Source organism: Cryptomeria japonica, chromosome 11 (genome assembly GCF_030272615.1).
Source record: "Cryptomeria japonica chromosome 11, Sugi_1.0, whole genome shotgun sequence".
NCBI lineage: Eukaryota > Viridiplantae > Streptophyta > Pinopsida > Cupressales > Cupressaceae > Cryptomeria > Cryptomeria japonica.
Window position 1 is genome coordinate 686,703,023 of NC_081415.1, and position 25,015 is coordinate 686,728,037.

General features: G+C 35.2%; 1 protein-coding gene across 2 annotated transcripts in view; it reads left to right on the forward strand.

Annotated features, from left to right (window-relative positions):
• Window positions 1–25,015, forward strand: part of LOC131038137 (protein CIA1) — a 41,572-nt gene that overhangs the window by 7,827 nt on the left and 8,730 nt on the right. For both annotated transcript variants that reach the window (XM_057970468.2, XM_057970467.2), the window contains exons 5-6: window positions 18,237–18,302; window positions 18,415–18,489. In XM_057970468.2, coding sequence (XP_057826451.2) covers window positions 18,237–18,302; window positions 18,415–18,489 — 141 coding nt within the window. The remainder of the gene's footprint in view (window positions 1–18,236; window positions 18,303–18,414; window positions 18,490–25,015) is intronic.

The window sequence follows — 25,015 nt, forward strand, 5'->3', positions numbered from 1 at the left end:
GAAACAAAACTAGCAATCATTGTAAAATATATGGATACCTGCACCTACATGTTCTAAAATAAACTCATGTTAGAAAATTAAAAAGAATGGAACCCTATGCTACATAAACCTAGCAAAAATAAAAGCAACAATGAAAAAAAGAACGCATTAAAAAGCGAATAACAATCTGTAAAACTTGAAAAGAACTTGGAAGCTTGGAAATAAAATTTAAAAAACTTATAAAAAAGTGAAAAAAAAACTTACTTAGAATGATGAATATCCTTGATGCAAGATAAAATATCTTTGTAGCTCTTATCAAAGACGTCTTTGCAATCCATCAACACTCAAAAACACCGGCAACTTTGAACAATGACAAAAAAAGATTTGGAGGTTTGGAGTGATAGAGAAGTGGAAATGCATTTTTGTGATTGTGTTTTTTGTTTCATTTTGTATTTACACTAATATTTTAGGGTTTTTTTTTCAAAATTTAAAGCATGCTTTTAACAAAACATTTATTAATGTATATTGGGCTGCTTGCATTTAATCAAATGGCCCAATAGAGAGGGCATTTTATAATGACAACCTATCTACGAAGGACACTCAAGCAATGCCCTAAGTAGGTTTGCACTTGCACTATCTTCATTTGTTCTCTTTTCATGTGCTCTTATTGTTGGTCCCATAGTTCATAGACTCAGACTTGGAGAGTACTTGGCAAGCTCAATATTTTTGACTCCACAAAAACTCGACAACTTAAATCATGAGGAAGGTTTGGTAGATTTTGAAGAACCTCGACAATAGGGGGGTGCAAATGGAGAATGCATGCTTTATAGCAAAAAAAAGAAGTGTGAAAAACGCGTTTTACCCACATTGGCAATTTTACTAGGGTTTTTCCTATGTTTGTAAAAACTCATGCAGTAAAAAATAGAGTACTCAGCAACTTGGTGAGTACTTGTAGAGCTTGTGAACTATGGTTGGCCCAACCATTGTTGGTTTTCTGCTATTTGCTTATGTGGTTTTCCAATATGGTTATGTATATATTCAACTCCTCCATTTGGGATTTTTGTGCTCTTATAACTATCACACATACATTCCACAAATACCGAAATTGCTTTGATATCAAAATGAGTTGTAAAATTCTATGTTTTATAGCATACTGGGGTCGAGTATGATAAGGGATGTGTTTTTGTTATATATATACATGCTCATAGCAAAATGATTTGTAAGATTCTACGTTTCATAGCATTTTGGGGACAAATATGATAAGGGATGTGTTTCTGGCATTGGAGTGGTTTCAGACGGTTTGTCCATTTTTACTATTTTTAGTAAGTGACAGCTTGGGCATCGACTTGGTTAGTTGGTAGTGGTTCCACTTTGGGATAGTCAGTGACTGTATTTAATGATGATATTTTGATTGGTGACCAGGGGATTTATTTTAAATAACATTAATGTATTAAGTTGAATTAAATATTTAACTCAATGTTATTTACAATATAAAGTGTCTTCATTTCGTGGTGCCTAGGGGGTAGAAGGAAACATAAAGGTGATTTTAATTGCTTAAATGAAGGGGACGCCTACTGGGGGAGACCTAAAGGGATTTCAAATTTAAATAAAATATATTTTATTCCCAACTGGGTGTGGGGTTTTGAGAAAGGATAAGTAGGCCTTGGGAGCTCATTCTTCGTTCATGTTTTGGAGATTTGATAGCATGATTCTACTGGTTTGAACTTCGTTCATCCAAGGGTTTTGTGAGGACGAAAACCTTCACAGAGGATATCCACTTCGAAAGTGAAAGATCTTTCTTGGTGAGTTTTCTGGTGGTTTCATTCAGAAACTATATTTGGGCTTCATTGAGAGGAAGATTCATTTTGTATTCCAATGTTTGAAGGGGTCATTCTTGAGTAATCTACAAGGAGTAAGCAGTAGATTGCAAGACATTAACAGCAGATTATATCACTCTCAAGCTGGCCATACCATTCCTCAAGCCAGTTGTACACTCCAGCAAGGGCATGAGGGTTTTGGAGGCTAAATGCCTAGCATTTGGGATTCATCTTTGTTTGAAAGGAGGTGTTTAGTGTTTGCAGACCTTGAGCTCTTATTTTGGAGGTGGAGAAGTTCATATTCTTGTGCTGGGAATAAAATATATTTTATTTAATTTGAAATCCTCTTATGTCTCCCCATGTAGGCGTCCCCTTCATTTTAGCAATTAAAATCACCTTTTTAAATAAATCCTTATGCTCCCTAGGCGCCATTTAATAAAGACATTTTATAATTTAAATAACATTGAGTTAAATATTTTTAACTTAATACATTAATGTTATTTAAAATAAATGCCCTGGTCACTAGTTAATGCCAAAATATCATCATTAAATACAGTCACTGACTAACCCAAAGTGGAATCACTGCCAACTGACCAAGTCGGTGCCCAGGCCATCACTTACTAGAAATAGTAAAAACAGACAAACTGTTCAAAATCGCTTTAGAAAGTGTCATAATGCGAGTGTTACCAAACTGAGCTCAAAACAACACGTGTTAATGCCAAATTAGCTGGATTGAACGGTCTCCAAGTCCCCAAGAGTTCCTTAACCAAAACTCATTAGCCTCTGAGAACTTGTTGAATAGGCTAATAGTCACCAAGCTGTCAGTGCTTAGGAAGGGGACATTACAACATATCTTATTACCCCCACAATAGGTGATAATATAGAAAATATGTCTACAAGCAACATTTAAAAAATCAAAATAAAAAAGTAATATTTTGAAAACAAAAGGTAAAAATGAATGCTTAAATTTATCAAATTGAAATGACAAAATTAGAAATTAAAATTTAAAACTGATAGCAACTTAGCAAACATATTAAATTTCTTACCTCATATGGTCCTCCAAGTGTCAAGTATTTTTGTCTCACCTTTTTGCCTTCTGACTTTGATCCAGCCCACTTTTTCCACTCTCCACAAACAACCACAAATTGTAGAGCTTCTTGCACCTCCTGTTGAAAATGTTAGCTAGTTCGGATACCTGATTATCGAATTTTAATGTTGTCAAATGACAATTAAAATTCATATGTATTATCTCAATTAATTTGTTATTGGGCTGGACCCAAATGTAACGTGGGAAGCAATTAATTATGTTATTGGGCTGGGCCCAAATGTAACGTGGAAAGGCAATTCAATGACTATTGGGCTGGACCCAAATATCTAACGTGGGAAATGTATAATGAAAATACAACATTAATTAATTATCATACAAGCCGACTTGAGGATGATTAGCGCCAAAAGGGTGATATATAAACCACTTCAAGATGAAGTCATTTACACAATCATTCTTAGCAAATGCAATCTGCTCTCCTATATTAGCGAACTCTTCACTTGTGCGAATTCAGTCAAGGATATTGTTAGGCGAAGTTGTCAAGATCTTCAGCAATTCTGCTCCAGCCTATCTTAGACATCTGCTGCTGATCTTCTCTTTTGGTCATCTGCTGTTGGTTAGGGCTGCATCCTTCATTACCTCGCCAACTTGCTGTTTGGACAGCAATCTGAGATAAGTTTGCTATATTGTAATTGCCTACAATTGAGATAATACATATCATATTTAAGGCTGGGTTTTTCACCTCCAAGAGGGAGGTTTTCCCAGGGTATTGGTGTCTTGTGTTTTATTATTGTTACTGTTTATTCACAGTCTGATTATAATTTAATTGGTTAGATTAACATCTGATTGCTTAAAATTAACACCTCCAACATCGTCTCCAACAAAATGGAATAGCCAGCATATCTATTCTCCTTTGGCTCGAGGAATTCCTTTGTTGAAAAATCCCTGAATAGTGCAAGTGATGTGTAGCAGTTACCTATAAACATTTCTACATCTCTAGTTTCAGTCACCACTATCTTCACCCAATCTATATTCTCGATATTTTACAAGGTATTGCTTAAAACATGAACATAACATGGAGTCTAAAAAATATGTTTGTGTGTGTTCTCAACCATCAAACTAGCTAGCTTACAAACATGAGTTGAGCCACAACTTGCACAACACTAGATGGCCCAACCTCCTCTATGGCCGCCTTTAAGATCTGAAATTGGAAATTTGCATCCTTGCGTTTCTCAAAGCAATCAATAGCTCTAAGAAAGTGGGAGCCAATTGAACATGTAACAATAATGTTATTGAGTAGCTGATGTCAAATATCAGTCCATTCATTTGTGACAATGGAGCAACCTATCCTAATCCATATTTGTCTCATAATCTATATCAAGACGTTCACCTTGGAATATATATCGTTTTTCAAGGAGGGTGGAATGAAATCTATATTCTATGGGGGGCATAAGAGAGCATGCCATATGAAATGGGGACGACATTTACATAAAAAAAAAATTGTTACTAAATATTGACATCCTCTTGTGCATGCAAGTTTGACAACCTTGCCATTTTATTTTGCTCCCCAAAAGTAGCAGCCTTCCTTTTCCCTCAATTAGAACCCTCTCTTCTCGCATCCCTACTAGCAACATTTGCTACATTGGAATATTTTGAATGGATACTATGGGTATGCCTTCGTTCTTGCATCACCCTTCACAACCAATCTAGCCCTTTCAACCATCTTTTCAAAATTTATGTCCTTACAAATTCTAATCCCATGTTCAAGCTTACCTAATAAATGGTGCCTAACCTTGCTATACCTCCTATGAAAATGATTTTTGCATATATGACATTTTAAAAAGCAAACGGTAAAAAGAAACTGAAATTTTAAACAGCAAAGAGTAAAAAGAAAAAAGAACATCAAACCATTGCTTATTTAAGCTAAACTTCAAGATACTCAAATTTGAAACAGCAAACTGTAAAAAGAAAAAAAAAACAGCAGAAAAAAACCTCTTAAGATGTTTGATAAAGCCAAAAAATATGAAAACAAACTTAAAGGAGTGTGGTTCACCTTTCAATGATCCTAGATGCTGAAAGTGACTAAAAATCTTCTTTTGCCTTAAGATATCTTCCCCCTTTTCTTCTTATCAGATGCAAAAATCAGACATTGGTAGTGTTGATGTGTTTTGTTATGCACATGCGAACACAAAATAAAATACCCAAGGTATCTTGTCCTCTCTTGAACAAAATCTCTCAAATGCTGAAGATTAGCTTAAGGATCACTTGAGAAGACTCCAAGGTTCATGGATGTAGGGTCACTACGTGTGGATAAGCTCATTGGTTTGATGTGATTATGCTGGAATCACAAGGGGACTTACATTCGAATGCCTGAATGCTTGATTTGTTGGAACTCGATCATCTAATGATGCTATATGTTGATGCTCTTTGTCCTAAACTAACTTGATTTTGAAAAAAAAATGGCAAAAGGTAAAGGGTTGAGAAGGTCTATTCTAAGGCCTAGAATGTAAGAACATGGATGAATGACTATATGGAACCTTACTGAGCGAGGTCTCACCATCAACTTGAATAATTTGACATAAGTTTAGTGCAATCTTCTAAGGAGATTCCAAAGATGTTCGAATCAATTCCATCAAACATTGATCACCGTTCAAGTTAATGCATAAGCAATGAGAGTAGAATGATTTGAAGTTAAGCTCATATCATTCCAGTTGACCACACAAGGCGCACTTACAATTAGCAAGAGGTTAGTGGTATGGACTAAACGGATTCCATACAAATACATTCAACAACTTCTTCCATTCAATCCAATCAACATGGAAATAAATTGAGAAGTAGAACCATGAGGTTTGTTGAAATAACAAATTTCACCATAACTTCAATGAAAAGAGTATCTCATTTACAAGTCATACCAACAATTCTTCCCTCTCCTAATCTACTTCTATTCTATCCTCTATTCTATTCTTATTCACTAATTATTGGTTACTCACTATTCTATTCACTATTAACCCTTACAAATGAAGAGTTTGAGCTTTATATAGAGAGCTCATTTACAATGAACGGCCAGGATTGATTCTCCATCAATGGCCGAGACTTACAATGAAACCCTAATTAGGGTTTGTTACAACAAACTCTCCTTAGCCAATGAGAAAATTACATTCAATGAGCGTGGACCAATAGATATCAAGGGTGGGTACATTGGAGTTTGTGCATTCATGTATGAGCTTGATTCATTGAACTTAGACGTGTCGATGTGGACTTCATTGATTGGTGGAAGGGATGATGGGGCTGCCACCTCAATCTTGCACTTGTGCTTGGTCAAGGAACGTTGAGCAATATCTCTTGATACTCAACATTATTTAGTTGCTCAATGTGATGATTGATGAGAAGCGGACTTTGATTAACTCTTCTAAAACTATCTGCTTCTTTGTTCATGTTTGATATTGTGCGATGACCTTGATTGTTCCTCCCTTGTTCTTGATACACTTGATGAATGGTGCACCTGGTTGAATGTAACTCTTCAATGTATTGACTTCGATTCTTGAATTCCTTCGGGAATTCAAGATTGTCAAACATTCCTCTATCATGTAGGTTATCCTTCCTTGATAGACTAGTGCCTTGAGGTAGTTGGATGATTTCTCCTTTGCACTCTTGTGATCTCTCCATGTCAATGTGATAGAATGAGAACCTTGAAGATATATCCGGATATATTGCTTGCAGCTATGCAATTGAGGTGGTGAGAGTCTTTAAACACTTTGAGATCTTCTCTTCCTTGATGTTCTTGTGTTTGCTGATGAAGTCTCCTCTTGATCCTGCATAGTGGTGATAGGAAGTACTTGTCATGGTCAAGTCATTCCTTCATCTTTTGATTGCTTATCTTGCCTCGAAGTAGTATCATCTTCCCTACATATCTGCAAAACAAAGCAAGTATAGTATCAAATACATAACATATGATCTTCACACACATCTTGTTTTAAATTGACCTCTCACTCTGCTTTTATGTGGTTTTTCACTAAATCTGATCAAGAGGAGGCTGATAATAATCAATGAATTCACTGTGTGGAAGACAGATTTAATGTCGAAGGGTAAATCTGGGCTGTCTAATGATGAAGTCTACTAGTTGGTATGTCTCCTAGCTGGGTACATTTGCTCCCTCTTGCTGTATGATGAATTCACCTTCCTAAAACATCAGATCTGTATCTTTAATGTCTTATTTCACCCTTGTGCTGCAGCAGCTCAGCTATGTTGTGATGAAATTCGCTCATGTATTGATAAAATTCGCTACCTTGCTGAAGAAATTCGCTAGGTCTGCTCTCAAATTCACACTTGGAGAGAAGTATATGTTTGAATTGATGGTTAAAATGAATGTTTTGACCCTTCCTTTATAGGCGCTTTAGGGTAAAAGAGGTGTCTCTTCCCATAAGGCCGACTTGATTTAAAATAACAAATCACCTTTCCCATGATAGCCAACTTCACCTCTTGCCAAAATGTTTGAATTTGAGAAATTCGTTCCATGTCCTTAGCAAGGTACATGCCTTCATGAAAAAATTCGCTCCATGTCCTTAGCAAGGTACATGGTCAAAGTGAGAAATTCGCTCCATGTCCTTAGCAAGGTACATGGTCAAGGTGAGAAATTCGCTCCATGTCCTCTCCAAGGTACACAACTCAAAATTCGCTCTAGGACCTTTGGAAGGACAAAACTCAAAATTTGCTCTAACTGGTGGTCGAGGTACATAACTGAGACAAATTTGCTCTAAATAGGCTGCAAGGGACATGATCTCTCCAAATTCGCTCTTGACCCTTTGCAAGGTACATACTTGATTTTGGACAAAGTTCGCTCTAAGACCTTTCCAAGGACATTTGCTCTAGGACCTTAGCAAGGACATTCGCTCCCTTGGTAAGGACATGACCTTGGTGAAATTTTCGCTCTAGGACCTTGGCAAGGACATGAATTCAACATTCACCTTAGGACCTTTGGAAGGTACAAGACTTCAAAATTTTTTCTCTCGATCTTCACTTGGATAAATTTGCTCGTGATCCCTTGCAAGGTACTCAACTTAGCAAAATTTTCGCTCTGGACCCTTAGGAAGGTACATGTCCTTGAAGATGAAATTCACTCTTGATCCCTTGCAAGGTACATGCTTGAAAATTCGTTCTAGGACCTCACTAAGGACAAGACTTGATAAAAAATTTCACTCTATGTCCTTTGGAAGGACAAGAGTTACTAGTTTTGATCTCAAATCTCAACAAGGTGTAGGGGTCTATGTGAAATTCAAGGAGGACGCAATTCATTCAACCAAGGTTTACTCTTGCAACTAGAAATATGATCAGATAACACAAGAAACCTAAGCATGATCCAAGGGGTTCTAGATCTACTTTCATGCTCTCAACCGACTGTCTTCACTCCACCCTAAGGAGACCAACCTGACTTGATGACCTTCTAGCTACTTGAGAAACTCTATTCCTTCAATGCAAAGATTAATAGCAAAGACTCTAAGACAACCTAGAAAGCAAAAGTGGGGGGTACCCATTTGCAATGGGGTGATGTGTGAATACGTCACAACAGGTAGTATTTGTTGAGGGTAGTTGGATTAGTTTTTTATAGTTGTCGGGTTTGCTTGTTTGAGGCATCTAGCACAAACCGGGTTCATGTGGGTCCTGGTGCGTGCCTAGTTCAACTAGGGTTCACCCTAGGGGCCTTGGGTTCCTTGTGGGTTCGTAACCCTGGCCGAACTCGGGTGAACACAGGCGACCAACTGGGTTAAGTCACATCAAAGTGACTTTTAAACATTAAAAAATTAATTTTTTTGCCTTTTAAATATTTCTTTAAATTTTTGCATATCTATATATACGGGCGAACCCAACCCACGAACCCAAAAGGCAAATTGCCCGAACCCGAACCGGTAACCTAGGTTTTAGGCGAACCCAACCCACGAACCCAAAAGGCAAATTGCCCGAACCCGAACCGGTAACCTAGGTTTTAGGGTTGTAAAATAGGTATGGGTCCACAATGCTTTTTTTTTTAAACGAATCATGTTTTTTTAAAAATATTTGACTTTGGGGATGTCCGGTCATCCTTGAGATGGTTGTCGTTGAATATTATACATCTTGAGCCATCCTAGGAAAGTGTGGATGCCTCTTGGACATGTTCTAGGGATGTGTCCCTTGTTTCCTTGGAGACGGGATGGCTAAGAGATGTGCCTAGCCCTTCCAATGTCTTGGGGACACTAGCCAAGGGGCAGGTAAACTCTCTAAATTAAGTAGAATTCAAGAATTCAAGTTTATGCTAACATATTGCTCTTCTTGTAAATTCAAATGACAAGTTTAGAGAGAGAAAGATGCTGATCAAATTAAGAAGAAATCATGCTGCAATAAAAGAAGTTTACACAAGAACTCAAAATATTATCTTAGAAACCCTCCTAAGAGGGAAAAACCAGCTTTGTGTAGTGGCAAATATCATACTACCTATATTAGATGTTGTAATTTACCAAGTACAGTAGGTTTCTCTGGTGCATGCTGTTATTGGTTCCCTTAATGGCAATTTCTTTTGTCATAGCTCTTCCAAAATATTATGAACAGCAGAATCTTCCTGACTTAGCTCATTAACAACTTTGTTTATCCTTGCATGCGTGTCAAACACCTCCCATCTGTAATGCCCCCTCTTGGAATATACCTGATTTTTGCCCAAAAATAACAATTTCAAAAATCTAACTGATTTACAAAGAGTATTCTATAAATAAATTACATAACGGCAAGTAAACGTAGAGCAAATTATAATTAATTAAGTAGTATGATCATAAAGAATCCCTATTGAAAACAATGTATCCTAAATACATTGAATCCACAACAGCCAATCATATTAGGAATTTGATGGGAAAGCACGGTAGGACGCTAGGAGACTATTCCCCACAACCTAAGTCACAAGGTTTGAATTTGAATTCGAGTTCGCCAACAATAAAATTCGGATGAAATTCGACAAGGGGAAAAATTCGAAAAAAAAATTCAACATTAAATTCGACCAATATAACTAAATAAATCCACAAAACTACCAAAATAAAAAAATTTAATAAATATATTAAATTTTATATATTATTATATATATTATATATATTAATAATTAAAAATCTAAAAAATATATTTTAAAATATTATATTTTAATGTAAACATTATAATATATTAAAAAAACAAAAAACAAAATAAAACAATATAAAAACAAAATGTGTACAAGATAAAAACAAAATAAAACAATATTTATACATTTTAATATATTAAACTTTATAAAAAATAGAAAATAGGGGGGCGTCTTTTAATAGCCACCCATTCCCCATTAATTCCCATTTACATGTTTTATAAAGAAGATAAAAAGTTAAAAACATTAAACACAGCTTTTATATACGGGTCAGGAATAAGAAAATTAATCGCAAGGGAAGACCTAATTGACACGATGGATGTGACCGCGATGCGATCTGGATGCAATTGCGGCAAATCTGGAACGAAGTAGTTGCTGATGTAGAATCCCTTCCGTGGGTTTCTAGCATTCCCTTCTCCGTACGAATTTGGGCAAACTTAAACGAATTTTTCAGATTTTCATGAAATTCGGCGGATTTCAAATTTCTTCCTTGAAATTCGGTGAATCCCGTGACTAAGCCCACAACTAAGCCCAAGAGCGCGGAATGACCAACCAAGTCAATTCGACCCCTTGGCCCACAAGCTAATTGTAACAACTCCTCCTCAATCACTTACTAAGGTATATAAATTAAGAAATAAACTGCACATAATGTTGACTGGAAATAAGAATCAAACACTTAGACAATTTTTTTTCTTTCCAACAAATATAATAAATCTACAAGCAGCACTATTATCATAAGTCCAGTAAGATACTGCAACCAAAACTAATTATATCAGTTGTGCTCTGTCAAAAAAATACAAGCTATAGTAGTAGAAATGAAAAAAATATACAATCAAGTAAGAGTCACCTACTCATCTCAATTAGCAAGACACAAGACAAATGATATATTACTAATTGCATTACAACCCTCAACTAGTTCCTTTTTTGTAACATGAGGCGGAGAGAGAGCATCATCAAGGTGATATCCACCCTACCACGAACCATCAAGCTTCCCCGTGCTATTCCATTGGAGGAGACCGACCCATCCCAAAGGATCTAGCAATATGTGGCAACATGCATGATGGAATCCAATTCACTACTTGAATCATGTCTAGCTAGCATACCTATATGAATATGCAACACATAACCAAAATTCTCATCCTTTGAACATATTTATATGAAGGAGATTGTAAATCATTTTAACTAATACACTCATGGGTGTGAGTCAAATATAATCAACGTTTACAATGTAAAGTGTCCCAATCATCTCACCATGATATCTGGACGTTCAATAAAATAGAAACACAATCCTAGAAGACAAGCCTGTATTTGATATTCAATTTTTATAATGTTTAGCTTAGATAACATGTATCAAGTGATAATACTTATTGATTAATATACTAGAGATGATAATGGATGGTTAGTCCATAGAGGAGGCTAATCCACAACACAAACACACTTCCAAAACTCCATTCAATATCCATTGACAAGGAGGGTTTTACCTCCTCCTCACGACTTAATTGGTTGTATAATAACATCCAATAATCATAGGAGGCAACCCATGAAAGGATTATAGTCTATTTGTTAATTTTTCACTTATGTGCAGCTAGTGACAATAATTGTCATGTGAACTCATATGATTGCAATCTACAAATCAATTAACAGTTTTCAACATGCAGATTGCAGTAGCAGGGCAGCGTTCAAACAGTCATAACTTTTACATCCCTTAGCCTAATTTAGAACTTCAATATGTTTCGGAAAGGGGAGAGAATAAACTATAAAGAATCCCAATCATTAAAGAGCAGTTTCATCTGCAATGCAGCTCACTAAATTCTACCCCAAACAATAATTTGGACAAAAGGACAGTTATAACTATGTTATATACATACATACAATATTAGCACTGATCCTAGAGGGTCAACTATTCAAGTGGAGGAACTGGAAAATAATTATAAACATTCTTGAAATCTCCATTTATATAAAGTGTAGATCATTTTTCATACATCAAGAGCATGAAGGTCTCCAAATATACTTCTTACTAGTTGGAAGATACTCATCCTAAAATTTATTTGTATGCTTCCCAAGTTGTAGATGTAGACATCTAAAAATGGTCAACGCTTGTGGAGTCATACTTTAACATTTGCGCATTGCCTTATTTTAGGGTTCTTGCATCGCATTAACATTTCTTCTATGTTGCACACTTGGTCTTTATCATTTGCAAGCATCGAGTCCTTCTTCTGCATTCTTCATTTATCTCGCTCTCGAAATTGGTCTTGTCGACAACAATCTTAAGTCATGATTTTGGTCAATCTTATCCTGTCGCATCAATGTGCGTGCTAATTTGTCATCATTTTGGACATCGTCAATCCTAATTAGGGTTTTGTCCTCTTTTCAATCTTGTCGATTTGCGATCGATTTGTCATCGATCGTTATCATTTTCAATCTTGTCATTTTGCGATCAATTTGTCATCAATCGTAATCCTTCTCATTCATGTTAATTTGGATCAATTTGTCATTATTCCTCATAAATTGGTGCATCTATCTATCAAATCATTTATCACATTGATCATTTATCAATTCAAAATCATGATCGAATCAACATCAAATCAATTTTATATCAAGACCTAATTGTCGTCCTTGCATTCCTAATTTATCTTCTAGGGTTTTATGATTTATTCATTTAACCTTGTTTGTCATTTTCTCTCCATTTTATCCATCTAGGTTAAATAATTTATTTTTTTATTTATCCTAGGTCTTCGTGTCACAATTAAATGTTTAATTTAATTGGCTAACTAATTATTCCTCTTTTTGTGAATTAATTAATAAGTGACAAATTATTAATTGATTTACCTAATTTCCTAATTTTTCATTAATTTCTAAATTCCCTCTTTGTGAATTAATTAATAAATGAGAAATTATTAATTAATTCACTAAATTCCTATTTTCCTCAATTTTCTAATTTCATCATTTATAATTTCCTAATTTTCTAAATTTCCTAATTCCTAATTTCCACCTTTTTTTCTAATTTCCTAATTTTAATTTCCACCTAATTAACTTGTCTCTAGTTTTCCCTATTTTTGTGCTTCGGTGGAAGCATGAATTTCTCATGCGTCATACTCTTGACATAGCAAGATGTCATAAGGTTCTAGTTTTCTAACCTTTGTATGGGCAATATGTCATAATTCATGACATAGAAGGTGTCATAACCTTCTTCTTTTCACTCAATTTTGCCATTTTGAAATCAATTGCTTCTAATATCCATTTCATGCTAATTTGATCTTTTCTCCAATTTTTCTATAAATTGGATGATTTTTCTTCAATCAAGGGTAATTACTTTGTCGAAATAATCGCTTTGTCAAAACAATCACATTTTGAGTACTCTTGCGCCATAATCTTGTCTATTTGCTTTCATCTCATGTGTATGCACTTGAAGGTGAGATCCACAAACAAAGGCTATTTGGAGAGGAAAGAAGAACAATGGAGCCGCATGAAGGAAGCATTCATATCTACGTTTGGTTTGCATAGTATTTAGTTTTGAATGTTTTGTCTTTATGTCTTTATTGAGTGTGTTTAGGATTGATCATTACATTTAAGCTTTCGTGATTGAGCTAGATTAGTTTTTATATTGTTTGTGATGATTTCCAGATTCCTATCTACAGTAGATAATCTCTCATTTCATATATATCAAACAATTTAATATCAATTGAATTGCTAACAGAGTTCTTATAGCAATTGAATTCATGCCTTTTGGTAAAATAATATGGTTTATAGGCCTCAAGCAACATTCGTCTGCCTAAATCAACCAATAATATCAGATAGGTACTAATTATTTAATTCCCATTCAATAAATTCAAGAGAAAATCACTAAGAGGATCTAATCTCATCTTAAAGGGCTTGGGAAAGTGGAATGGTTTTAAATGGTTTAAATATTCTCATAGACCAATAAATGGTAAACAACTTCCAAAATTGAATCAACAACAAAGTTCAACACCTCATTGGACACGTTAAGATTCAATTTCACATTTAAAGAATACTCAATAACATCAAATTTATATTTGTTCAATGAACATAAGAGGTTTGGAAGCAATAGTTAAATCCTTTATAGAAGGGCATTCACATACCCATGCTGGAGAATAAAACATGATTGATGGCAGATTTTTAGCAACACTCAATTTCATAAAAAGAAGAAAAAATGGCTTATGTGTCATTGGAAGCATATATTTACCTAAGAATAGAAAAATAAAGCTTCCATCCTACAAATTACAAAGCATGTCACATTTTTGACACAAGTAGTTCCCTTCAAGGAACACACAAGAAACCCCAGGTCATGGTTTTGTAGTATTAATTTTCTGCAGCATTCTAAGTCCAGGAAAATAGTCTGCTCAAAAATTATAAAGAATTTACATGCATTGGAAGCAACTACCGTAAAAGCAATTTAGAACATAAATTGTTCTATCGGGAAAGCAAGTTGTAGGTTAATTTGGCCATTGGTGGTTGCATATGTTTTCCCCTTAAAAGCCCCTAATTCCATAAAAATAACTCCCCAACAAAAATAAACAAGCCCTCAAAGAATGCATAGTTAAACAAACAATGTCTTCCAAGAACATATATTTACAACTTGCAGTCTTACTGGTTCTAAATACACAACTACTTATTCATTCAACATTTAAAATAAGAATATGTACAGATCAACTACAGTATTATAATACCTTAACTGTTGATATATCTTCTCAACTCAGAACAAGAATTTATTAAGCTTGGACTGTACATAGACTACTTGCAAATTTTAAGAAAAATGCAGTATGTAAAGGAAGAAGTAACAACTTATATAAATTCTCATGAAGGCACAAGTTCAATTGTCACTGTAATTCACAGTCAATTAAGATCATGTTGCTCAAGAATATGCCCATTTCCGAAATAAATAATAACCCCAAGATTACGGTGACCTTGACCTGCTAAAACAGCCCATCCATATTGACAAAATAAATAAGCAAAAAGGATTTTAAGACAGAACCATAATACAAAAAATTCTCATAAGGATTATTAGTGGAAAGGCAGAAGCTCTCACCAGATTTTCAATAAGGAAAAAAAATTAACTTTCACTGTGATCTTACGACTCTTGAAAGGCAATGCGCACTTTGTCATTGCACCAAAGACTGTTAAATAGGTAGTCATTTATAGTTGCAGGGAACTCCAATACGAGGAATTTAACCATGAGCTCTACCAGGAATTCAAGCAAGAGCTCTACTAGTATCTCGTTCTCCCTCAAAATAGCTTTTGTCTCCCTATTATTTTTTCCATTTGATAAGCCCCCAGAAACTTCTAATCAATTAGAATTTCTCCCTCTTGCTAGCTTCCAGCCACATAGGTTTTCATGCAAGTCTTAGAAGCACCAAGAAGGCACGTGGGGAGGGGTGAGGGAAAACTCTTTTTTTTGAGTTTCTTATAATTGTTTTATTTATTTTTGTGGATTCTATTCCTTTTGTTTTAATTAAAACATTTCCATTGGAATTTGTTGTGCCACGTAGGCACCACACAAGTTGGACAATATTAATAATTCTTTAATTATTTTATTATATTCTTTTATAATGATTGTAGTCCCTTTAAAAATAAAACTAAAGCTAGCATGCCCACATTAATAAAATATTATGTTATTTATTATTATTATTTTTTTTGGGTTATATCATATATGATAACAATAAGTAAAGGAAGAAACAAAGAAAATGTTATTTGATTTTTCAAGCCAATCCCATTTAGTTCAGAACTTCAGATCCATCTAAATAGATTGTTGGAATGCAACTACATATCAACTTGTAGCACACCCTTGTGTTAATTTTGACTCATGACCAATACAAACACAAGCTCTCTAGGTTCATTCTTAGACACCTATATACATGTAATGCACACACATATATACACTAACCTTATGCAACTTAGCTACATGAATCTACATGTGTGTTTGTGTGATTCCATCATGAAAAGATACCTCAATCGGCTAAAACCTTCTCCTGAATGATGCTCCCTCTCTCTCTCAATTTAACAGAGTGTCACTAGTTTTTGTCATACGAGTATAATAAATCATCATTATCACAATCATTCTTCAAAAGAAACTTGACACAATCAAATCTTCTTGCGGAATTGCTTTCTATTAAACAATGAATACCTAATAAATCAGTAATTAAGCTAGGATAATTTAGCGGGATGCGACACTAACCAACTTGGGGTGGGCTACTTAATTGAGGCAAGGATGCCTGGATACTGGTTCCTCACAACTAAGCCCAAGAGCATGGAACAACCAACCAAGTCATTTGACACCTTGGTGCACAAGCTAACCAACTTGGGGGGGGCTACTTAATTGAGGGAACTGGTACTGCTGCACCCCCTACGACGTTTCCTCACTAATCTTAAGATTCTTGATGGATTGGCAATAAATCCCTTGAATAATCTTATTGAAGGATTCTTGAGAAACTTGCTAGAATTATACATGTATATGTATATTGCCGGTTACTTTTCAGACTTTCCTGATTCAATGGACAATCTTCTTGATTCATCTTTTATTAATGATCTGGATTGCTTATCTGTTCTTATTCTCCTTCCCTATCTTGCGTATAAATTTATTATTCCCTTTATACCTTCATATCTTGTTGGGGAGACACATCTCTTTGAAAGGAGATATTCATTTAGAGGATCCATGTCTCCTGATTGCTGCCTTACTATTCAAGTCAGATCTGTTTTTCTGATTATAGATCAAATGCCTATTTCCATTCTTTCCATGCCTCTTTCAAATGATGCTACCTTACCTTTATACCCATCATGGTGGAAAGGGTCATACCTTTTGGTCATGAAGAGACACTCGTTTGCATTGAAATGATACACCTGATTCCCAATTGCTGTCCTTTCACTTTACAACTGCTGCCATTCATGATTGCAGCTATTAAGGAAAGATAAAAGGTATTCTAGCCGACCAGCAATGACTAATATTCATAATCTTAGGGTCGGCCTCTCTTGGGATTGCCACCTTGTAAATATTTTATTTTTAACCTAGACGGCCTTTTTGGAATTCGCTGCTTAGGAATTATTTAATATTTATCCTACTTAGCCTCCTATGTTATCATTGCCTCAGTTTGATATTAATAGTGGTTGCTATCTTAGGGGCATGACACCATCACCTCTATATAACAATTACTGATGCTGAAACATTCTCCTGGGCCCTAGAAGAATTCCCATGGATTTTGAAAGTTGTAATGGCATCTATTTGTTTCAAAATCTGACCTACACACTCCGCAGTTCTGTCATGGAGAGTACCATGGTTTTGGTACCATCCTTTTTCTCTGTTTTTTGACAAATTCTGTCAATTATTTCAATTTGGAATTCCATTTTGCTTCTCACCAATCCACAAATATTTATTAGTTTTTTATTAGTAATAAAATGTTCACCAACCCACAAATCTTTATTAGTCTTATGATCCATATGGATCAGTTTGTTAAATTCTTCACCCGGCCTTTGGATGGTCCCTCTGTCTTACATGCACTTTTAAAATGAACTCCTTCAACAACCTCTATTCTTTCTTCATTTATGAGAGCTTCCTTAAAAGATTTTGTGCCTCCACTTTCTTTGCTTTCTATTGATTTTTCAAATTTCAGCCATGATCTCTGCATTTTTGCCATTTGGTCAAATCTTATTTCCCCCTTTCCTTCACCATATCACCAGTGTTTGGGTCACGCTCAACTTTTGAGTGGATGTACTGAATGTAAATGAATGGGGCACACAACTTTGTCCAACCCAACCAACCTAAGAGACAAAAAGAAACAATACAATACACAACAAGAATGAAAAGACCACAACTAAGCTGAAAGCTAAACAGTTAACTGCAAAAAGAACTAAACACAAAGATCACAAATAGTAGCAAAGAGAAACAAGATGGAGAACAATGGAGGGTGAGGGTTCATCTTCTACTCCAAAGCTTGTTCTCACTCTACAGTATTCCAGCTTTTCTTGGTTTGGTATTCAAGCTTAAACCTTTGGATTATTTATATACTTGTATTTGCTGTCATAATGTTATGTGCATACTTGAATTCTCTCCCTTTTGCTTTCAAAAACAGATTGCACCCGATTTACGTTATCAGTGATCTTACTATAGTATTGTCAAGTTCAATATCCATGACATGTTGACCTTGCTAACATCAAATTAATGCTTTGGATGCAATGCAATGCATTTTTGGAATTTGAACATCATTTTTCACTAAAATATTAAAGATTGAAATCATTGGCATTGTGAATTTTTCAGTGGTCATACATCAACAGTGTGGGGAGTATCCTTTAATTCTTCTGGAGACAGAATGGTATCATGCAGGTACATGTCTTCAATCTCCCATTTTTGGATCCAGTTTTATGATTTTCAGTTTCACTATAAAGGAGCAACATTTTACTAACACTAAAAGAAATTTTTGAAATATACATTGCAGTGATGACTTAACATTGAAGGTGTGGGATACAAGTGCAAACCCAGCAGAAAGCAGTGGTGATGGTTCTGGGCCCTGGTGAGATTCCATATTTGAGCATTATTTTTCTCTTAGAATTGTGATTTTTATCTTTATGCTTCACCATAACCTATAGAGTTTGCTTCAAATACTTTGAGAATTTAACGATTTAGTAATAAGAAATAATGAACTTAAAAGTTAAAATCTGTTATGGCAAACAATGGAACAAGAAACTTCAAACAATTCAGTCCACCATGTTACCTTATTATGGAAATTCTCTAGTGGCATAAAACTGAATACTATTTTCCTTTTTTGATATCGTCTGTTTATGGTTGTTCAGTGTCTATACTTAGTTATTTTGCATGCAAATGCAAGATTTGGCTTGTTCTCTAGAAATGATGGACTGTAGAAGCTTCTTTTGCACACATGTGGACTTAATTGTATTGCATTCTGAAAGCCTGCATGAGAAAGAAAGTCAATAGATATGTCTTGAATGACACTGATGTAAATCAGCAAGTGCATAATAAAGGAACCAATTATATCACAAGTATGAATTGGAAATGGCTTTCAGAATAAAAAATTACCATGACAGTCTCGAAGCTACCAATTTGCAAAAAGTGGTGGTTCAATTGCAAAAAAATGACAGTTCCATCTGATGTGTTTGTGCAAGAATTCGGAACAACTAGATGCCTGTCTCTTTGGATTCTTGGCTTGGTCACCTTTCGGTGCACATGTAGGACTCTAACATCTTTTAAATATTTGCAGAAGGCAATTTGAGGGCACAAGAAGTAGAATTGAGTGTTGTAGAAATTGAAAGGAGGATTTCAATGTAATAGGAAGCCATATACTTGATAGTGGCTTGTTCCAATGGAGGCAAGGGGCAGATTGCTATCCACATCCCTTTTCAATTCATTCTTTTTGCCTAACTATTAATAAGAATTTGTGGAAGTTCAGTTCACACTACTACAAACCGGATTTTCCTCCAAATTGGGGGTTTTCTAGGATAAAGTCCATGACTCCACTTTCATTTCATAGTATTACTTCCTTTTTGTCTGTCATTTGTTTTATAATAAGTAGCATGATCCAAAAATTCTGTTGGTTCTTAATTTCTATAAGCATAACATTGATGAGATTATGGATCGTGTAGGCTCTCCCTTACCTGGTTGGATTGTTTCAAAGTTTCAAACTATTTGATGTGGAGTAATGGCCACGCCAAGATACTCTAGAACTCATAAGTTATGGTAAGAATCCACACAATAAGAGCTCTCACTTGAGCATAGACTATTCATGCCTTGTTCTAAGATGGTAATTCTCTTTAACATTGCCACAATTGGTACTTTACCATAGAGATTTCAATACCGTGGTTTGTGATGTCAAAATGTTTGCATAAAGTAACATATGAAATCTACCTGCTCATCATAGTCATTATATGTGTCTCTTAGTATAATTTTTCATATCTGTATGTTACAAATAATTTTACAACCCATTGATTTACTATTGAGATGAGAGATATGAACTCCCCCAACGAATTGTTTGTTCATATGCTTATAGTATGGTAAACAAATATTTGCTATTATAGAATACTGCAATTGTTGAATGACACATAAGCATGTAATGATAAGGAGTTTGAGGTTATGTTCCATGGAATTCCCAAGATGGGGATGATAGGGGACAACACTTTAAAAAATGAAAAAATTTAAACAGTATAGGAAATCTCAATTCTTTATATATAAGGCATTCATCATATATGTTATAGACCATATTCCATAAGATTAGAACTAAATCAAGGATTCATATGAGAGTTGAAGACAAATTGACAAAATTGAAATTTTATTGCTTTCATTGTCAACGTGCATATATATATATATATATGGGGGGTACTTGGAGACGCCAATTTTTTTAAGAAATAATATTTAATAATTTTCAAAGCATATCATGACAGAGAATGTTGAAAACAAGAAGTGGAAAAGTTTAACATTAACTTTAAAATTGGACAAAAATTGAAGTTAAAATTGCTTATATTGCTGATACCATAGCCAGTCTAAATTGTTTAGTGAAAGTAAGGTAATATAGATGTTGAGCACACTTAATATTGTTGGCTAAATAGTAAAGGCAATTTCTCTTTAGCCTATTACAATGATAAGAAATCAGTCCTCTCAAAAAGTCTAAATTTTCAATAGATTGGATCACTATAACTTTGCATGGATTTTTGTCTTCCTGTTAAACAATTTCCTTATTAGTCATTTCTGTTGAGTTTAGTAATCAGACTGTAGCAAAATAATGAGAAATAACAGAACCAAATCAATGTGCACGATAAACACCAAGTATATCCTGGGAAAACCTCCCTCTTGGAGATGAAAAACCCAGCTATAATTCTCAGATCTTATTATTCAATAACCAGAAGTATCTTTACAATGAGCTTCAACACGTGAAGCAATCAAAACCAGTAAGTTATGCACAGAAGAACATCATCTTCAATCTAGGATATACACAATGATGCACTTATCTCTGAGAATAGGGTATTTTCTGTCATAAGTAGGTTCGCTGTCTCAGAGATGGAGATCGCTGCCTTCAAATGATGATCGCTGTCAGAAGGAACAGTTGCTGTCCTTTGCATATGATTCTCTGACTTAGAACATGATTCGCTGATCTCTGAAGTAAATCGCTGGAGAATGCCGAATAGGAATGTAATCTCTGATTGTGTGTTATTACAATGACATTGACTTCGCATATATATGAGCCACTAGCATTCTAATTCATTTATGTCGACCTTGTAAGCTTTGGCGCCAAGGAGGATCAGACCTATAATTTACAAGTTACATTCATATAGGTCTTAATTAATTACAAGTTACAGGAGTGGTTACAAGTTACATATAACCACAAGTTACATATGATGCCCAATTAGGGCTCGACTCTAACATTTAATCATAAATGCCTTCTAAGGCTGTCAAGCTACATAATTGCTAAGTGTACTAGGTCAGCCCTAGAAGGGATTCGACCTAGCTACAAACACCAACAATTTCCTTACGACTTTGCTTTGCTGCAAGCTTATCTTATTTGTTTGCTTTATTTTTTTTCCCTTTTTACTGCACTTTGCCCTAAGTTTTCTAGCAGGAGAAGTCAATTTTTGGTTGGGAGACTTCGGAGACGGCAGCCAAAAGCACCTTATGCATCAAGAAATTTCTGGTACCGGTACGGGTCTCCTGGTAACTATGATATATATGTATAACAATTATGACAAAATGCTGAAAGGCTACAAGCTACAACTACAAAATGACAAAAAAAGAAGAAGAAAATATGCTGCATGTTATCTTTATCTGCCAAGGCTGCTTCAAAATTGAAGTTTGAGTCTAAATCACTCCCAATATGAAAGCTTGCCTCATCCACTCGCTAAGTCTTTTAATAAATGAGTAAATTGTTGGAAAACTCACCAGTTTAACTTGCCCAATTTCTGGCAAGTACTCACTGTTTTCCACTTGCTAAGTTTTTTAATAAAGAAACATTGAGTCTAATGTTGGAGGAAGTTGTCTTGGAGGTGAGCATAGAGAATGTAGTTTAGATCATAGCATAAGCATGATGGAGTGACCTCAAGTTTGGGGATTTGTGCAAAGGATCATCAACAAGATATGGTGGAAGCAAGTGGTGATAATATCATACCATCAAATGATAGAAGTAACACACTTAGGACAGCTATAAGTTTTAATTTTCAGTCTTGATTCTGTTATCACCGCCATTATCAGCCACCACATCACTTTCTTTTCATTCATACAAATGCTGTTACAGGTGTCGTTAGTCATGGGAAGGAGAATTTTTTACTTTGCAACTGTTGGGGGAGTATTTTCAGTCCTTGTATGGATGTTCCCAACCTCTACATTGCTCACATTTATTATTTTTGTAAGTTACAGTTTTGCAGCTGATGTACCGTTGTCATGTTGCTGGTCTTGAAAATATCAGATTTGGAGCTACTATTATTGGTCATAAACAACTGCAAATCTGTTCATTTTGAGGGAGTTTCATCACTTGATGATGTTGGTAGAAGGTTTCAGCTAAAAGGAACAACCATTTCAGCCACCATCGTTTTGATTTGGTTGAGATTCCAGGAGGTTTTTGGCTGGTGTAACTTATTTCTAGTCTCCACAGTCTTATTTGTGCCATGTTTTGGATGGTACGGCTTGCAACATCGAGGGGTTCATTGAAACTCAAGGTTTTGGTTATGAAGCTCTAATAACTGTTTCAGATTCTTCATCACATGGGAGGAGCCAAGTGGTCCAACAAAAACATGGTGATGAATACATAAGCCAGCCTTTAGTCTTGTGGGAGTTTATGGATATTTTCACTCATATCAAGTTGAAGGGGATCATCTCGAGAGTGAGTTGCGTTTTTTGTCTAATACTATTTAGAATTGAAGGAGACTTGTTAGGATCTTATCATGGAATTTTTAGAGGTTTGTGTTCTGGATCATGCACTCTTGTTGGCCAAATTATTTCCCAAGTTGCAAGAGTTGTAATCAATCATTGTAGGTAATGGGACTGGGAAATGTATTTGGCCCAAGTTGTTTCACTTACAGGCAAGGGATCCAACCTCTATAGGTACTACATCATGATTCATAACTTGGCAAGGTGTTGTTTGATCATCCTAATCCACAATTGTTTCAGGACAAGCAATTCCTGGAAGGGCAGACTGTCATGTCCTCTTTTTAGAAAGAGTGCCAAGGAGGAGACCTCTAACCTATCCCCATTTTCCCATACACTAAAGGGCAAAGCAAGAAAAATCATTTCTAATATTTTTTTAAGTTGGGCCCAGTAATATATTTACGGGGCAACTTATTGTAATATTATTTTATTTAGTTGAAGGTGTTTTTAAATATTGAATTATAAAAAAAAGTTTTAAATACTTTGGAGGGAAATTATTAACCAAGGGCCTGTTTTGGATAAGTATAAAAGGAGTGCACCTAGCCTCATTTTGTATTGAGATTTCATTTGACAATTTTATTGTGGGCTTTGGCATTTGAATTTGGCAACCAAGGATGGAGTGCACCTAGCCTCATTTTGTATTGAGATTTCATTTGACAATTTTATTGTGGGCTTTGGCATTTGAATTTGGCAACCAAGGATGAAAACCCTTGGCTGCTTTTTCAGATTTAGGAGGACAAAAACCCTCTTGGACTTAATCTCAGAGGTGAGGACAAAAACCCTTGCCTTTAGCATTGGCAATTCCACATTGGGGATTGCATGGTGAACTAAAATTGGATATTTTTGCATATTTTCAGGTTTGGGTGATTAATTTTGCAAGTGTATTTGGTGTTTGACACTTGGAGGGTTTCATTGTTGTATTTTCAGAAATTATTGCTGTTTTTCATCACCATTTTTCACTAGATCTGGAGTGCCAATTTGTGGAGGGGATTAACAACCTTATTTCTAGCCGTTACCAAATCCTAGGTTGCTCATATACCAGTTGTTTCTGCATATTTTATTGCTGATTTTGGCATATTTTCCTAGAGCACCTGCCCTAGGACAGATCTGTACTATTTTGGGAAGGTTTGGAGGTGCCATACCATTCTGTTTATTGCTGATATCATCCATTTTGGTGGGCAACTGCATACTGAAGGTTATTCTGACTGCCAGTTAACATCCAAATATTACCATATTGTTGCAATGGGATGCTGTACAACCTGCAACCATTTTAGAAGACCCATAAACATTGATTTTGAGGGGTGATCAGCATTTTCAGTCCAATTTATAGGGACGTCAGTATTTGGGAGGTTTGAAAATAATTTTGTTTGTTTTTCGACGTTGATCTTAGCTGCTATTTAGTGTACCAGCTCCTGTATCATCTGTACAGCCTATAAGCAACAACCGTACAGTCTTTGCAGGTCTGTAACTCTATTATATCTATAATTGGAGCTGCCAACCACACCATTCTAAGGAGGTTTAGTGAGTAAAATTGTTGCTATCAATTCCTTCAATATGTTTCCAGCTTTATAATCATTTGCAAATAAGTAAAATCAGCTTTCTGAGGGTGTCCAAAATTGATGTCTGATGTAGAGCATTACTGTCATAACTTGTCCAATTCAGATCTGAGTGTCTTTCAGTAACCTAGGTTTATACCAGGCTACCAACAATTATAATTGATGAGACTTGTTCCAGATCTGTCATATGAAGTTGTATAGCCACATTTGAGGGTTTGACATTTAGTTTTTAGCTACTTGTTTAATTTCTAGTTTGCTGTTACAGTTTTTGTCTGGTTTCAGAAATCAGAAAAATAGTTAAAATACAAAAGAAAACAATAAAATATCCAAAAATTATAAAAGGGGGACATTACACTTTTGCCTCCCTTAATGCTTACAACACAATAAAACCAATAGGTTTGTAAAAGGCATAAGAGTACCCCTCAATACGTACAAGATAGTGCTTCTAGATTTAACTGCATATTTATTTTTAGCAGCAACGTTTGGGATCACAGAATGAAGAACCCTCAGTAAGTATCAGTAATTGTAGCTTATAGTGAACCAGGCCTAAGTTGCTGGTTCGGGTTTGAAGTTTTGGGATGTAATATGGCAGATTTTTCTTTTTCTTTCTTTTCCCCT